The following is a 16646-nucleotide window of genomic DNA, read 5'->3' as shown; positions in this document are numbered from 1 at the left end:
CCCTGCCCGCGCCCGGCGGCCCGCGCGGGGCGGTCCCGCGGCGGCCAGTGGGAGCGCGGCTTGCTGGCAGGCGGGCGCGGCGCGGCCCGAGCGGCCATGGCGCGGGCGGGGCGGGCGGCGGCCGCGGGGCCGGGCGAGCCGCCGCGGGGCCGGCGGGGGAGCAACAGCCGCGGCCCCGCGGAGCGCCTGTAGCCGCCGCCGGGCCGCAGGCTGGCGAGCCGGGGCGCGCTGGCGGCGGCGGCGGCCGAGGAGAAGGAGGAGGAGGCGGGCGGGAGCCAGCCGCCGGCCGCGCCGCCGCCCCACAAGAGGATGAAGAAGCGGAAGGAGCTGAACGCCCTCATCGGCCTGGCCGCCGACGGCCGCAGGAAGAAGCCTGCCAAGAAGGGCTCGGGCCACCGGCTGCTGCGCACCGAGCCGCCCGCCTCCGACTCCGAGTCCAGCTCCGAGGAGGACGAGTTTTCCGGGGCGCGGGGCCGCTGCGGAAAGTGAGTCCCGGGCCGGCGGGGCCCTGCTCGGACGGGTCCTGCCCCGGCTCCGCGGCGGGGCTGCGCTGCCTGCGGCCGGTCGGGTTCGCGGCTGGGGCTGTGAGGGGGCGTGTGGGGCTGGGGACTGCCAGGGACGCCCCGAGCGTGTCCGACCCCTCAGGTCGCCTGTCTGGGGATAGAAGTATCATTGGGTCGCAGAGTGGCTTGGCTTGGAAGGGACCTTAAAGATCATCTAGTTCCAAGCCACGGCCAGGGACATCTCCCACTGGACCATCCTCTGGCTTTTTATTATGGTTTTTGTTTTTCTGTTTTGTGCTCCACGCAGCACAAGCCCTGGTGGACTAAACTTGGGGAGATGCTGGGCGCAGTTTCCCGTGTGTGTGTGCGCTCAGCCTGCGGGCTGGCACGGTGCTGCTTTTCTCGGGGACGTGCTGTGCTTTTGCCAGTAAATAAGCTTTTCAGTTAAGTAACAGCATTAATAATGGGCCTCTGTGCATACCTGAAGGTAGGCATGTCTCGGGGAAACCTGGGCTTTCACAATTTAGAACGCTCTAGAAGTAACATTATGGTAATTCCTTGTTTCCGAGCGTGTTTTTCAAGCTATCAAGCAGATGTACCTGGCATAAGTTTATGTCGGCAGAGCAGGATATTTTAGTAAAGGAAACCTGACAGCTGCTTTTAAATAGGCTAGATGTGCCTATTGAGGATAAACTGAATAGAGAGTAACAGCCCTGACCTGACTTTATAGCTTTATTTACTCCTGAAAATGCTCTTTGTTAGCCCTTGCCAGCCAAAATGTGTGTTGTTAAAATACTGTCCCTTACTTTGTAGCATTTAAAATAACGCTTTTCTAGGCACTGCTGTATACTGACAAGCTGTTACTTTGTTTTCTGCAGGGGAGACTACCTGCGGTGCTGCAGGTTCTGTTACCCTTTATGTGCGTTTGTCATTCTTGCTGCTTGTGTGGTCGCGTGTGTTGGCTTAGTCTGGATGCAGGTGGCTCTCAAAGAGGATTTGGATGCAATAAAGGAGAAGTTTCGAACTAGTAAGTATGAATATAGCTACTATTTCACATTTTCTTTGGTTGCTTGCTCAGTCAAAGTCTGAAAATACTGAGTAGACAAATAACATCTGAATTGAGGAGTGCACTCAGCCAAGAACAGAGAAACTTGGTGAATTTAAGGTGAATGCTAGATATTCTTGCCTGCTTTGTTTCTTTTGAGGATCAGGGACTCTGGACTGGGTGGGCCTGTAGTTGCTTGTGGATACATTTCTAAAATTCCTGACTTTGATCTTCAGAGTGCTCTCTTCCAAAGGACAAGTTCTGATCAGACCTGTCAAAGCAGTCTAGGGAATTCTGAAAAAAAAAAAAAATTACGGTTTTGTCTTGAACTCTTTTAAAACCTCTGATACTTGCTATGGAATTCCTGCCATTTGAATGTTGCTTCAGTACTATGTTTTCTCTCTGTATCCTCTGAATGTTTGTTTTGCTTGCACTGACCTGTTTTTGTTCAACTTTTATGTCAGATTAGGTGTGGTGTGGAGTGAATATGTTTAATGTTTTGAAGGGTGGAGTTAAGATGAAGTATTTTGCTTGTAAAGCTCAGGTTTTCTCTGTCCAAGTCAAGATTCCCATGCCAAGACTTTGAAAATAATAACTTCTGTAGGCTGAGGTATAACAAATGGTGATATGTGCATGTAAGGTATGCTCTTGGCTCTCTGTACCTCACCTCTGGGCACAAGATGTGTTTTGGTGCCTTATGTTAGTAGTGTTTGAAATCCTGTGTAGATTAAAAAGGAGTTGTCTTGGTTGTGATAAAAGAGGCATTGAGGAAGTGTGTGTAGAAATTCTTTGGTGTTTGGGTGTTCCTGTTCAGGAGTGTGAGGTGGGACTTGTCTGCCAAGGTGGAACAGGCTGGCTGGGTGTGAGAGAATTGCTGATAGGTGTGCTTTTGTGTTAACTAATATTGAACTCTAAAAGTTAGCTGTAGTTGCTGTCCACCCATTCTGCAGGATACCTTCAGTTCCAGGTGCTGCTTTGAGGCTGTTTCTGTGTTCTGGTTCAGGACCTGCTGCCCTTCATGAACTGCTCCCCTTTAAGGGTGTGCTGCTTGTAAAAGTTTAGCACCAGGACAGCATTTGTTGGCTTTGGTGTAGCTAAGTTTCATCATTCCTGTTGGACACAGAGCTCTTTGTTACACCAGCTGTTCTCCCTGTCTGGCAATTACAGATGGCCTTGTTTTCCTCTTAATAGCTCTGATAGAAAAGCTGTGCATTTAATGCTTTGCCTGGTGATAAACGTGTCAGATTTCCTTGCCATCATAATGCCATGCCTAGGAGCTGGATGGGAGCCTCATAATGAGGCACAGAATTTAAATACAACAACAAAAAAAGCAGGCAGCAAGAACAACCTGGTTCTCAAAGGTAACATTTTGCCTTGGTGAAGTGTGTGGGTGAATAGAGAAACAAATGCAGGTGACCTCCATCTGTCATACAGCAAGTTTGGAAAAGGAACTTTTCTCTGAATCTTCATCCAGACTTTTTTCCCCTTAAGAGCAGGTGTTTGTGACAGTATTTGGTATGTTCTGCCATCCTTTGCACAAAGTAAGGATGGGATGAGTGCTTTTTATAAACAAGATGTCTTTGCATCAAGTGTGTTTGGAACAGGAGGAAGTCATGTAGTGTTTTCCCTTCAGTTGTCAGCAGATGCTAAGAACACAGGGCATTTAACCTTCCTAGTGCGCCAAAAAACTCTTCAAGTGGAGTCCCACTGTTCACAGTGACAGTGACAAAATGGAAAATAATTTGTCTACAAGAGCCTATAAATACATGAGACTTAGTGTGAGCTGCTTGTGTCAAATGCACAAAGTAGTTCTCAGTCTGTTTTGGCTAAAATACACCTTTCAAGGTCTTACCTACCCAGAAGCATTTGGACCTTGGGTGATCCAGTGCAGATTTCTTTGCACCTAGAAAGTATTTCTAGAACCTGCTTAAAGAGAAGTGAGGTGGGTTTCTGAATATGCACAGCTTTCCAGTTTTGTGTGTTTGGGCTTCTCCTTTTGACTGGATGGGTCACACTTGGAAGTTTATTCTGGGATCTGCCAGGTGCCATCACACAGGTGCCACTGCTCTTGGCGGTCTGCTCTGAACAAGGGCTCATTGTTGTGGAGCTTTCCAGTGCTGCCTTACAGGGTGGACGTGCAGCTTTTGGAGAACTGTCATCTTCATCTCAAAACCTTTGCTTTTTTGTTTCTCAGACCTAGGGATTTAGGATTGCCTCACAGCACAGCTAAACAGCTTAGTCACTGCAGATCTGGAAGAGCTGCATTTCTGAGGCTCACTGGAATTGCTTTGAGCTGCATGTTTCCCCTTTCCTGTAATATTAATTGCAGTAATAACTGACTTAATTTCCAAGGACCTTGTTTACTGATTTGTTTACCAACAGCATTAGTGCCTAAGCTTGTACTTATTATTTTTTCAGTTGTTTTTATGTCACACAGAGCAACTAATTACATTAATCTCCTTGGAATTCACTTCATTGTCAGCAGCCCCTCTGCAGGTTTGAAAAGGACACTGAGGTTCATTTCACCTGCCTCCTTTGCCCTGGAACTGTTGGCAACTCTTTATTCACAGGCCCATTACTATTTCATGCTCCCCTGTGGAGGTAATGCAAAATAACTGCACTAAATAAAGACCTACTGAGGTTTGCCAGAATGACAGGACTATGCAAAGTGTTAAATTTAGTACAGTCTCTCTGGTTTCTCTCTGCAGATATTGGTACTCTTAAAACAAAAAATAGCTGTCATTCTGAGCAAACACTGAATCCAGACTGGCAATAAACCTCTATATAGAAACTGTTATTGCCTTCTTTCACTGCTGTGGATGTTGTTGTTTGTAATTTATTTTATTCCTTTTAGTGTTGTTTGCCCTGGATCTTTGTTTTGGTTTGCTTTTAATTATATTTTCATTCTTTTAGTGGAATCTAATCAAAAGACATCATTCCAAGAAATTCCTAAACTGAATGAAGATTTGGTGCAGAACCAAAAGCAGCTAGAACAAATTGAGACTGGAGAACAGGGGCTGAGTAAAATTTGGATCAATATCACAGAGATCAATAAACAGGTGAGAGGGAATCAGACCTTTATTTTGAAAAATAATAAAATATTCCATTCAGTTCTTTTTAATGGAAATTAATTTTATCTAAGGACTTCTGTAGCCATATACATAGCTTTTATTTTTAAAGTTCAAATAGAGTATAAACCTTATTATAAACAAGCAAAAAACAGCTTGAGCATCCAGCTGGGCTGGAGACTGATCACAAGAGGAGAAATTGCATAACTGGTGGAGGGAGTTCAGGCAGAATTTAAAAGAACTCAAGAACTGTGCAATTCTTAATTTTCCTGCCAAATAATTGTGATGTTTATGATGAGAGATCTGACATTTCAAATTTCTGAGAGCATTTTGTAAGTGTTTGAAAGAGTTACCTGCCTCAGAGCAAGCTCCTGTTGCTACAAACTAAGGCCTGGTGTCCTGTGAGTATAAAAGCTGCTAACACACACTCAGCCTCTGAGCTGGTGTAAATCTTGGCTCTGCTGATGGGGCTAGAGCTAAGCCACTTAGCAGAGAGCTCTTTGCTCAGCTGCTCTATTAACTCACACTTCAAATGAAGCACCCAGCAAGGCTTTTACTGCAATTTCTGCCCTGCAGGGTAAAAGTTCAGAGCTGCTCACAGTGAATGGTATCAAGAGGTGTATGTGGGGAGCTCTTCTTGACCCAGCTGCTCTGGTTTAATTTGTTAGAGTACTGTAGTGCCTGCTTAGATTGATTTTTCTTCAGTCCCATGTGGTGGTTAAGTGCTCACTGGGGCACATCTGAAAATTTGATTTGCTTTCTTTAGCATCTCACTGTTTTAGCCACAGTTATTCAGGCTCTTCATGAGACTTAAAATGCTCTTATCTGCACCTGGCTGTTAAAGATACTTGCACGTGGTTCTTGCAGGCCCTCAGGTTACTTCAGGGTCTGGTTACACTCTGAGCCAGATCTTCAGGGGATCAACATTTTCTTGCTGTTTTTTTATCTGTGAATTGTTGGGATGTGCTGCTGGGAATAATCTCAGCTGGTGTTCACAGCTGTGAGCTAGAGAGTCTGCATGCCAGCTGGTTTACATTGACCTAATGTAAAATTAGGATCTTTTCCTCAGCTTGCAAAACAACTTTATTTTTTAACCAGAAGAAAGTGAATTTTAGTCTGTTCCACTAGTGTAGCAGAGGGTTTGGATGATGGGTGCAGCTTTGCCATCACTCATCTGGAGAGGTTGCATGGCTTTGCTGGGTTTTGCCAGACAGGTTTCATTGCTAAATACAGAAGTGGGTGATGGTTTCCTTCACATGAAGACTTCTTGCACAATTCTTTGAGTCTTTCTTGGGCATCAGCCTCTCTCTAGGAGGATCAATGTAAAACTGGCAGAGGGTACCTTACTGAAAAGAAGGGTTTTCTGTGGCTTTCATTTGGTTTTAAAAAATAGTTAAATAAAAACTTGCTCTTTTGTAAGAGGCGGAATATTTTTAATGTAGCCTAGGCAAGATTTCTAACCTAGAGATAGGGGTGTTTTTTGTGTGCACATGTGTAATTTTGTGTTGCCTTATGTTTTAATGTTTCACATTAAGCCATCAGTATTTGAGGAGGATCAGGATTGTGTTGCCTAATTCTAAGTACTCCTTTTTGGTTTTAGATATCACTATTGACCTCAACAGTAAATCATCTCAAAAACAATATAAAATCTGCTGCTGACCTGATTTCTCTTCCCCTCACAGTAGAGAAACTTCAGAAGGTAAGTTCTGTAAATGTGGCTACCACTAAATGTGTTCTGTGTGTTAAGCTGCAGCTGAGCTCTTGGGGTAGCGCTGACAGCAGGAGCTACCTGAGCTGCAAGGAATATTTGTCTTTAAAATTTGACTTCATAAATTGTATGGTCCTAGCTAAAAAATGTAAAGGCTTTGTTTATCCCTTTTGGAGATGCATTTGTTTGTATTGTGCTGTCCCATGTGCACCTTGCAGCTGATCTTTCTGGTTACTTTCTTTCAAGTTGCTAATCTTAATATCATGTGAGACACTTGGAAAAAGTTTTATAACTGCATGCAAATAGGTGGTTTGTTTAGCTGTTTTAATTGGAAAACAAAATGTATTGCTGTCTGTTAATACAATGTCTGACTGTGTGCCTTGCTGAGCATTCTTTACCAAAGAACTGTCCTGTTTATTTAGGTTAAAAGAATGGCTTCTTGAAATGTGCCTGGTTATTCCATGGCAGTTCTGTTTATTTAGCAATAAACATTTATGTTGGGCTAACACCTAATGTTACTCCAGTCTTTGTGGCATTATGGGTTGCCACATCTCATTTCCTATCCCTACAGAATTAATGTATAATTAACAAGACAGTGACATGCAGAGCTATGAGTGTGGTGTGGCTGCCAGGATTTCTTTTTCTGGGAGGAGTACAAAGCTGTTTCCTAAGCCCCTTATTTGCTGCTACAAGCAGGCTGGATTTTCACTGTGTCCTGGTCAGAAGCAAGTCTGAAGGCATGTTGCTGTCAGGAGGAGTGTGGCCAGCAGGACCAGGGCAGTGATTGTCCTCCTGTACTGGGCACTGCTGAGGCCACACCTCAAATCCTGTGCCCGGGTCTGGGCCCCTCAGTTCAGGAAGGGCATTGAGGGGCTGGAGAGTGTCCAGAGAGGGCAGTGGAGCTGGGCAAGGGTCTGAGGAGGGGCAGCTGGGAGTGTTTAGCTTGGAGAAAAGGAGGCTCAGGGGGGATCTTAGCACTCTCCACAGCTCTCTGAAAGGAGGTTGCAGCCAGGTGGGGGGTCAGGCTGTTCTCTCAAGTGACAAGGGGGATAGGACAAGAGGAAATAACCTAAAGCTGTGCCAGTGGAGGTGTAGATTGGATTACAAGAAACATTTCTTCACTGAATAGTTTGTCAAACACTGGCTGCCCAGGGAGCTACTGCAGTTGCTGTCCCTGAAGGTATTTAAAGGGCATGGATAGGAGCTGGGGGACATGGATTAGTGGTAGGCTTGGCATTGCTGAGTTAACAGCTGGACTCAGTCTTAGAGGTCATTGCCAGCCTAAGTGATCCTATGACAAGATTGCCTTTCTTATGTGGGATTTGCTTATCTTGAGCCTTTTTCCTTGTAGGTACCATTCCTGGAAATAAGGATGCCTGCTGGTGTTAAAATCCTGAGGGATTACTGAGGGAATTCCTCTTGGGCAGTGGCTTTTGTTCCTGGTGCTCAAGGTGTCCTGAGGTCCTCCAGGGCACAGGTTGCATTGGGTGTAGTTTGCAGTTTTAAGTGCATAAAAACTTCCAAATTCTTCCAAGTTATGTGCCTGATTTTGTTCCACTAACAAAATGTTGTGTTTAATTGATTGGTACTTTGGGACAGTGCAGTTTGGGGAAGGCTGAGCTTTCTATCATCTTTTTTATTGCAGACTGTAGCCAACATAGGTAGCACCCTTACCAGTGTGGCTCATGATGTTGAAAATATACAGACAGCTATTGAGGAATACAAGAAATCCATAGAAATACTCCAGAATGATGTGGTAAGAAAAATACACTGCTTTCACACTGCCTAATATGAAGCAAGTTAAAGAAATGCTTGAAGTTTGGGGTTGTCAGAATATTGATGTAGTTTGTTGGTTGAATTAAAATTCTCTATAAGGATGAAATGACAGACTGTCTTCAGCAAAAAATTACTAACTGTGTTTATCCTGACCTCTCACTTGGCATTATTGAACCATTAATCACAGTTTTTCAGCTAAAGTGCAGTACAAGAATTCTTGCAGATAAAATCTGAATTAGACACATAATTAAGCTTGATTCAGTCAGTGGGTGTTCTGAAAACATTGCAGATATGGCAGCATGTATGGTAGCAGTGAAATGTGTATCATAATACTTCATTAAATGGGGAAGAGTTAATTAGGGGGGTTTAATGAAAATAAATTTGGACCTTAAGTGTTTAACTATTAGCCTAGTTAAGATACTGCATGCACAGCAGACTGAGTGATCATACTTGTAACAAAACATCCTTAGCTACAGTCTGCCAGTTATTAAACACTTATTCACAAGGATTTTGTAACACAATTTTCTACTTCTTTCCTTAGAAGGAATTAAAACAGCTGCCTTCACTTCCCTCCACTGTTGTGCCAAGGACTGAGGGAAATCAGACAGAATACTGCAAAAAGGTATTTTTCTCCCTTTTATAAGGAATTTTGCTACAAGTGTCATGGATATGTGACTTACCCATGTGTTTTGCAGTACTACAGTGTGCAAAAAGTGTGGTTTTTTATCAAGACAATGCAGATAGCATGCTTTAAAGCAAATAATAAAATAATTTTGCTCTAGTTTGTTCCTGTGTATGTGCAAACAGGAAAGTGCCCTGGTCTGAGAGAGCGATTTTTTGTGTTCTGATGGGTGAGGAGTAAAAAGAGTGAAACCAATATCTGACAAATTATAGGTGTGCTTTGCTAAAGTAAATGAAAATAAGTTAAAGGCTTTTAGTGGAGTGGATTTTATGGCAGGTATTTGCTAATCCGAGCAAACTTGGGAGTGGCATGTACTGAGTCACTCTCACTGTAACGAGGTGTGGAAAACATTAATTCAGCAACAAAAAAAAATTAAAAAGGTTAATGTGTAGGTGTTCAGCTGAATGGGTTAGAAGAGAATGACTGCATTTACTTACATTTAATACAGTCAATATCTTCCTCAAAAATGAATCCTGTATATAAATATGCCCAGTACATGCTTTCTTGGGAAAAATCATTGTTGTGCTTACAAAGCTTGACCTGGAAAATGAGATGAATAGGCTTCCTGTGCTCACTGCACAGCTGAAGTGATTATATTAGCAACATATAGGTTAGCCCTGGGGAAGAATCTCAGTTTCTCAGTTTCAAACTTTTAGAAAGTTAGAATAACTTTCTGGAAGCTTCCAGTTGGATGTTTTCAGTGGTGTCAGAGGAGAGCCAGCCTGAAGCCTGCCCAGTTAAACTGGGTCAGTCGTGTTGTTAATAGCAGGAGTTGCTGCAGAGGCTGGGTAAACTGACACAGGCTCTGTTTATATTTCAGGAAAGCCAGGCACTGCATGCAGCTTTGGAACAGCTAAATAATACTGTAGTGGTGTACCAAAAGTTGAATGACATCAAGCTTCTAAATGTGGATTCAGCCATTGGCAACCTCAGCCGGAAAGTTACGCTGTTGGAAAACTCTCCCCTGGTTGTGAAAAACCCAGACAAAAGAGAGAACTCATCCACCATCGTGGTAAGGGTTTGATGGCTCAGGGTGTCCCCTCAGGCTGCTACTTCCCTTACACTGCAGATACAGCTTTTCAGAGCTAACTCAAGAAAATGTCAGAGTGAAACTTGAGATATTTAGGCGTTCATTTATAAAAGGCTCAAGTTTGTTCCTGAACAGATAAACAGCATTAAGAGTGTCTCAGAAGCAGTATTCCATTTCTTTCCTGCAAAATCTACAGGAAAGTGTCCAAAACACTGTGACATTTAAGAGTCATGTGGTTGTTTATGAGGCAGGATTCACAAACTGAGCTATGTTTCAGGAATCACTCTGGCATAGATATGTTAAGACCCACTGAGGGGCTAAGTGGGACTCTGCATTTGTTCAACAGTGGTTAAATTCTACAAAAACCCAGTAATAAAAATAACCTGATAAATAAGTTCATAAATTCTCCTTCATAAATTCTTCCAGTGTTTTCTGTTTGCCACACTGGGGTCAGTCTGTGAGAACATGTTCTGTATGTTTAACAATAAAGGCACATGCTGACGTTGCTGTGGTAAATTATATAACCCATTTTTATGACTTCATGTTTATTCTATAATCTATCTGCCCTGGCTTATCTCTGCCTAATGTTTGCCACATTTGAAAGAAACTCTGTTGTAGAAAATAAAAAGCACATGAGTAAACTCTCCTCTGTTTTTTCTCTAGGGGAATAATGCAACTACCTCTCTAAAAGTGGAAAATGAAGATCAACTAGATAGTGAAACTCAGTCAAATAAAGAACTGAAGGTAAAGTAAGGAAATACCAATTACACTGGATTAGTAGAGCATGTAATTGTCTTTCTAAATATGTTTTAAATGGACCTTAATTGAGCAAAGGTCTGCAAAGAGGCACTGAAGGAGTCAATGACTTGCTGAGAGCCCCTCTCAGTAATATTCCATCACTGGCTGGGAGTGAGTACAAGTAAATGGCCAAACTGGGGGCTAGGAATAGGAGGGGATGCTGCTGAGTTTAGTTTCCATCTGCTGGAAAGAAGGTGGGTGAGTGAGCAGGCTGCACTGTCGTTTCTGGGCTTGTACTGATGTGAACTCAACCTGTCCTTGGGAATATACCAATTAATAGAGTAAGGGAGCTGCAGTTTAAAAATATGGTTGTTTTATTTTAGCAGAGATGCAGTGGCTCCTGCACAAAGGCATTCACTAGTGCAGACAAGCCTTTGAAATAATGATGTAGTTTAGTTAATGTGCAAGTGCTCACTCCCAAGTATGCTTGACTGTTTTATATTACACCTTTCCAGTGTCTTGCTCTTTTCTGTAGGAAATACAGAAAGTAAACATCAGATGCTTTTGAAATGAGTGTGTGCAAAATAATTGACTGTTTTTCAGGTTGAGGTATTGATTCTGCTGTTTTCCTACAGACCGTGTGAATTTATTAATTGTATCTTCCTGTAGATTATTTATTTATTGTTTTAAAATCTTGTTTATAATTTTAAACTTGATCAGCCTGGATACCTCAAAGTCAGTCAGAAGTGCTGACATATTTTAAATTACTACCTTTTCTGGTCTTCTGCATTTACTGTAGAGGTGCATTTTAAGATTTTTTTTTTTTTTTTGGCACATATGCAGGAAGCAGGAACTACTAGAGATCCTCAGGTATCAAAACTAAAAGAGACTCTTCAGCTGATCAGTGCTCTCACAAGCAAGTCAGAAAATGACAGACCCATTGAGGCATCAAAGAATGGTAAGAATGTCTTGAAACAGTAATCCATGAACCTGGAGCTTCCCTGTGTAATTCAAAGAATTACTAATTAAGGTGGATAATTAGACTGTTCCTTAAGATTTTGATGAAGGCTTTTTAGTCAAAGTGGTAGGAAACTGAAGTTGCTAAAACAGAAAACTGTGTATGACTCCAAAAGTTTGAAGGTGATTTAAAAGATGTATGGCAGGATTCACGTGGATCAGTAGCTGGTGTTTGAGGGCAGGCAGTGATTAACTAAAACTTTATACCCAGTAACGTCTGGTTTTGCTTTTTCAAAATGTAAGTGTGACAGATAGGAAAGGTGTCTGCCTCTGCTGACTTCAGTTCTGCACTTGGCTGAACATCAGATTTTTTAATACTTCATTACAATAGAACTGTGCTGCTTGTTCTTTCCAAGCAGGTGCTTGGAAGTTTACACCTTGTTGTTGGGGAATGTTGGTATTGATAAGGTGAAAGCAACCCAGATGCAATTTGCTTAATGAAGCTTCTTCAGCACCCTCAGAGTGGGGAGCAGAAAACACTCCCGAGTCATTCTTTGTATGGGAATTTATAAATAGTAAGTAAATAAACACCTCCTAGTACAGAATGAAAGATTAAAGCTGTGTGACTGTTCTTTCAATTAAAGTAAAAAGGGACAACACTGCTACATTCTGAAATATGGCAGCTACAATATTGCTACATTCTGAATATCCTTATCCCACAGAGCTGCTGTGATTTAAAAGAAATCACTCTTATTGGATTTTTATTTGGTTTAGGTAGCTGTAATTCTGTGGAATTAGTAAGACTAATAGAAATTGTTTTGTAACAGTTGAAAGTAGTCAGACTACTACAGCAAAGCCCACAGACCTTTCAAGGGTGGCTTCAAGGTCAGCTGGTGACAACACAGAGAGAAATGGGCAGCTGAGCCATCTGTCCTTGCCAGGAATTTCCAGCATCGAAGGTATGTCCGTTTTAGGCTGACCTTTTCTTCTGAGTATTTCATGTAGATGTTTAGGAGACGATAAGTATAAACATTCTGGGAGGTGTGAGGTCAATTTCAAAAGCTTGAGGATAATGTTGTTTTTTTTTTTAAAGCAATTAAGAAAAAAACTGAAAGAAAAGCATGTCAAAGAAAAGAAAGTGATTTTTAAGCAGGAGTGTGCATTATTAGTGAATTATAATTGTTTTGAGTACCAAAGTACTACATTGAGTGCCCCAGAGACTGGGAGGAAAGTCAAGGGCAGAATTAACATGCTGAAGGAAACAGCAGTAGCTATGAGTGTGTATGTTCTGGGGCTTTTTTCTGTTCTGTATTTTTTTTTCCAAGAGAACACTGCCTGGTCAGATGAATGGTTTCTGGATCTTGCTGTTCAGTCTCTTCAGCTCCTGAAAGGGCAACTCTTTGCATCAGGAAGTGAATGGACACTTTTCCCTTTATATCATCTGTCCTGTTGGTATAGCAACAGTCATTCAGAGCTTGCTTTTGTGGGGGATAACTGCATCTGTATGCAGTTAGTGGTTGTAAAATGGGCTGTTAGTTGTAGCCCGAAATACGGATTGCTTTCTTCAGATTTAGTGTAATTTAATCCAGAAATGTTCATGCTTTTTTCTCCTAAACCGTTACCAGCAGCTTGTGACAACACAGGAGGAAAACTCCTCACTCAGGGATGCTGTTTGTAATCACTGGGTGCTAAGAGACAGTGCTGTAAAACTGGGAAAGCAGCTTATAGGACATTCCTGTAGATTTAGAGGAGCTGTTTCTCAGTCCTTGTTCTCTTTGCAGATCTTCAGAAACTGTTTGAAAAAGCACCTGCAGATGCTGATGGAAAACTCTCATACAAAGACCTTCAAAAGCTGTTTGGCTCCACAGCCCAAGAATCACAGAGCTTTAAGGAGTTTGACACAGATGGAGATGAGAAATACACACTAAAAGAACTGAGATCAGCATTAGGTCTATAGGGTATATGTTTAGGAATGTGATATTGGTGGATGTTACTGTAGCTGAAGGAAGCTACAGACATGAAAATCTATGGCTGCACTTTCCCAGTGTTTGACTGATCTTTGAAGCTAAATTACTGTACACATTACCACCTCTTTTTCAGTTGCATTTATTGAAAAGAAATTTACAAATTTATATGTCAATAGGACATAATATTGGGACTTTGTTAAAATCAAGAAAATTCCCAAACTTGGAAACATTTTCCTCTCATTATTTCCTTTTCAAGGGAGTTATTGCTTATAATTTAAAATGTATACATACTAAAATAAAACTATGGTTTTATATTTCACTGAAATTTGCCTTAAATTAGAGAGCTGCACTTTATGTAGAGCAGAAGGGAAATCTGTCTTGTGAAGATGGGCTGCTTCTGCTTGTAAATATTTAAGATAGAGTAAATTATGCATATTTAAGGACAAGTTGTGTCAGGGGCTGTGTTGGTAGTAATCTGTTTATAATGAGAGACTGAGCCTGGAATGAAGGTTTAAGAGATTCAGCTAAATTTCTGATTTTTACTAACTATATCCATGAATAAATTTGGCCTCAGTCAGAGGGAAGCAGGAGGGGTAAGTCACGCCCATCTATAGCAGGATGTATTTTTAAAGGGAAGAGTTGAAAGTGTTTTTATATCATGAGCCTACAGGAGCAATTAACTTGCTGAGTGCTTGAGTTTTCACTTCAGCGTTGTTTAGGCTTTGCTGTGTTGCATTCAGATTATATTTTGTGAGATGAGCCTGTCTATTTATTTTTTTTAAATGAACATATTTAATAGCTTTAATAGATGCTTAAGAGGTAAAAGCCTCCAGTGCAGCCTGCTGAGCAGCACCTGAGCAGTTCACATCTCAGTGGTGCTCTGGTACACTCCAGGAGTGTGAGCAGGTGGGAAGGCCCAGAGAACACTTGGGAGCTCTTTCCTGGCTATTGTGACTGTGATCCCTTCTTGGTACCTTTATTTTTTGTCTCCTTGCCAGCAGAAGGATGTAAAAAGCTGTGTAGGCATGTGCAATCCCATCATCATTCTGTACTGACACATGGTTTGTAAGTGAGGTTTCCTTACTAAAGGAACTTAGATCATAGTAGTGGATCTAAACACAGAGTGTATTTATCACCTTCTGGAACATTGAAAAATTAGTTTTGCAGAGGGGATTCTCTTGCAGGCTAGATGAGGGCCAAGTTGGGTAATTGTGCTCACAAATATCGCTGATCTTGTTAAGAGTTTTTTGCATGATTAGTGAGTTGAAATTTCCCACCTCGCTGAAACATCAGCTTATGAGGAAGTCAGTTCATAAATGTTGACTTTTATATTACTTTAGACTGGATGTTTTATCAATAATTGTATTTTGGAAGTATGAATCGGCAAAGGAATGTACAAATTGGAGCCCTGTTACCCATTTCCTAAGCTTCTTTCACTGTTGCTCTTCTATCCTGTTTGGGTAATGCAGATGCCACCCAGTACCAAAATGCTTTTGATGTGACATTTGAAAACACCGTATTTAAAAACAAAACCAAACCAACCAACCTTGGCTTCAGAGAGGACAAGAAGCCAACACTTGCTTCTTGCCACTTCCCATACCCTTTTATACATTACTGTATAAATCCTTAACCAAATAAAGAAAAAAAAGCAATAAAATGTAACCATTCTGATATTTTATTTGTACATACTGTATCATAGCCATATGCCAGAGTTTGCAAAATATTTTTGGAAGTTTATTTGTATGAAATTTAACTTTATCTTAAAATTTAAAAGATTATAGTACTGCCTTGTGAAAATCTTTTAGTGTTTTGTTTTGTTGCAGTCTGCTTTATTTTTAGAAGGCTTTTCAGCAAGCAGTAGTGAAAATGCCAGCTAAACCTGCTGTGTGCTGTTGCACTGCCTGTGCCCAGGGAGCTCAGCTGGTCACACTGCTGGGACACGGCTGCCCAGGGCTGCTTCTTAACTTGCATGTGGAGGGCACAGTCGATGGCTGATTGCTGGGGTCACTTGTAGGATGGGCTTGTGCTGTCACTTAGACAAAATCCGAGCATTCCTAAGTACAGTGGTCTGTTCTGTGCTGCAGCCTGGGGGCACCGGTCCCATCCCAGTGAGGTTTCTGCTATGCTGCTGCTCTCCATCCCGCACGCTTCCCAAAGCCCTGGTGCCAGGTGTGGGCAGGGCGCTCTGCCGTGTTTATTCACAGTGCAGATGAAAAGTCGTGAGTGTAGTAAATACACTGGTCCGGATCTCCTCCCTGCCCTAACTCGTGCAGCTGCTGATGTGATACCGAGGGGCGGCTGGATGCTCTGGGCAGCGAGTCCTTGAGAAAAATGCGATATCTGAGTGAAATCAAAACCAATGAAGTTGTGAGAGCAAACTGTAACAGAAAAAGAGCTCTGCCCTGCCGAGACTTGCTGCTGTGCCGTGATTCCTGGGTTCGCTTTCGGGCTGGTACCTGTGGATTTGGGTGACCACTGTGTCCCTTCACCTGCGCCGGGAGCGGGGCCGTGCCCACCGCGCTTGTTGGCTCCGCGGCGCTCCAGCATGTAACGCGGCTTTGCTCTCAATAAAAGCTCCTTCCCAGCGTGCGGCTGCGGCCCGTTCCTGGCGGAGGAGGTGGGGCGGAGCGCGGGCCGGGCTGAGGGGAACGGAGGAGCGGAGGGCAGGCCGGGCTGAGGGGAGAGCGGACCAGAAGGCAGGCCGGGCTGAAGGGAGAGCGGAGCGCGGGCCGGGATGAGGGGAGAGCGGAGCGGAGGGCAGGCCCGGCTGAGGGGAGAGCGGAGCGCGGGCCGGGCTGGGGGAGAGCGGAGCGGAGGGCAGGCCCGGCTGAGGGGAGAGCGGAGCGGAGGGCAGGCCCGGCTGAGGGGAGAGCGGAGCGGAGGGCAGGCTGGGCTGAGGAGAGAGCGGAGCGGAGGGCAGGCCCGGCTGAGGGGAGAGCGGAGCGGAGGGCAGGCCCGGCTGAGGAGAGAGCGGAGCGCGGGCCGGGCTGGGGGAGAGCGGAGCGGAGGGCAGGCTGGGCTGAGGGGAGAGCGGAGCGGAGGGCAGGCCCGGCTGAGGAGAGAGCGGAGCGCCGGCCAGGCTGGGGGAGAGCGGAGGGCGGAGCGGGCTGAGGGGAGCGGAGCGCTGGCGGGGCTGGGGGAGGGCGGAGCGGGCTGCGGGTAGGGGAGCGGA

At 43.7% G+C, this 16646-nt stretch overlaps 1 protein-coding gene and 1 long non-coding RNA gene across 2 annotated transcripts; one reads left to right on the top strand and one right to left on the bottom strand.

Annotated features, from left to right (window-relative positions):
- Positions 1 to 160: 160 nt before the first annotated feature.
- On the top strand, positions 161 to 15131 carry EFCAB14 (EF-hand calcium binding domain 14). Its single transcript, XM_059477775.1, has 11 exons — positions 161 to 485; positions 1382 to 1530; positions 4462 to 4607; positions 6217 to 6315; positions 7970 to 8080; positions 8642 to 8722; positions 9603 to 9794; positions 10476 to 10556; positions 11394 to 11508; positions 12335 to 12466; positions 13289 to 15131. The coding sequence occupies exons 1-11, from the start codon at positions 310 to 312 to the stop codon at positions 13462 to 13464; spliced, it is 1458 nt and encodes a 485-aa protein (XP_059333758.1). The 5' UTR covers positions 161 to 309; the 3' UTR covers positions 13465 to 15131.
- On the bottom strand, positions 15132 to 16514 carry LOC132076621 (uncharacterized). The gene is made up of 2 exons (XR_009418946.1): positions 15931 to 16514; positions 15132 to 15795 (listed from the first exon to the last, which is right to left on the bottom strand). It is a non-coding gene; the product is annotated as an uncharacterized LOC132076621 (long non-coding RNA).
- Between the last annotated feature and the right edge of the window lie 132 nt (positions 16515 to 16646).

Source organism: Ammospiza nelsoni, chromosome 9, assembly GCF_027579445.1.
Source record: "Ammospiza nelsoni isolate bAmmNel1 chromosome 9, bAmmNel1.pri, whole genome shotgun sequence".
NCBI lineage: Eukaryota > Metazoa > Chordata > Aves > Passeriformes > Passerellidae > Ammospiza > Ammospiza nelsoni.
The sequence above is the reverse complement of the archived record's forward strand: the minus strand, read 5'-3'. Positions and strand labels throughout refer to the sequence as shown.

What these genes read in the sequence shown, in the direction of transcription:
- EFCAB14 (XM_059477775.1), top strand. Translation starts at nt 310, where the DNA reads ATGAAGAAGCGGAAGGAGCTGAACGCCCTCATCGGCCTGGCCGCCGAC. An exon ending in AGTCAAATAAAGAACTGAAG is followed by an intron (nt 10,557 to 11,393) that starts GTAAAGTAAGGA and finishes GCACATATGCAG; the next exon opens with GAAGCAGGAACTACTAGAGA. An exon ending in CATTGAGGCATCAAAGAATG is followed by an intron (nt 11,509 to 12,334) that starts GTAAGAATGTCT and finishes GTTTTGTAACAG; the next exon opens with TTGAAAGTAGTCAGACTACT.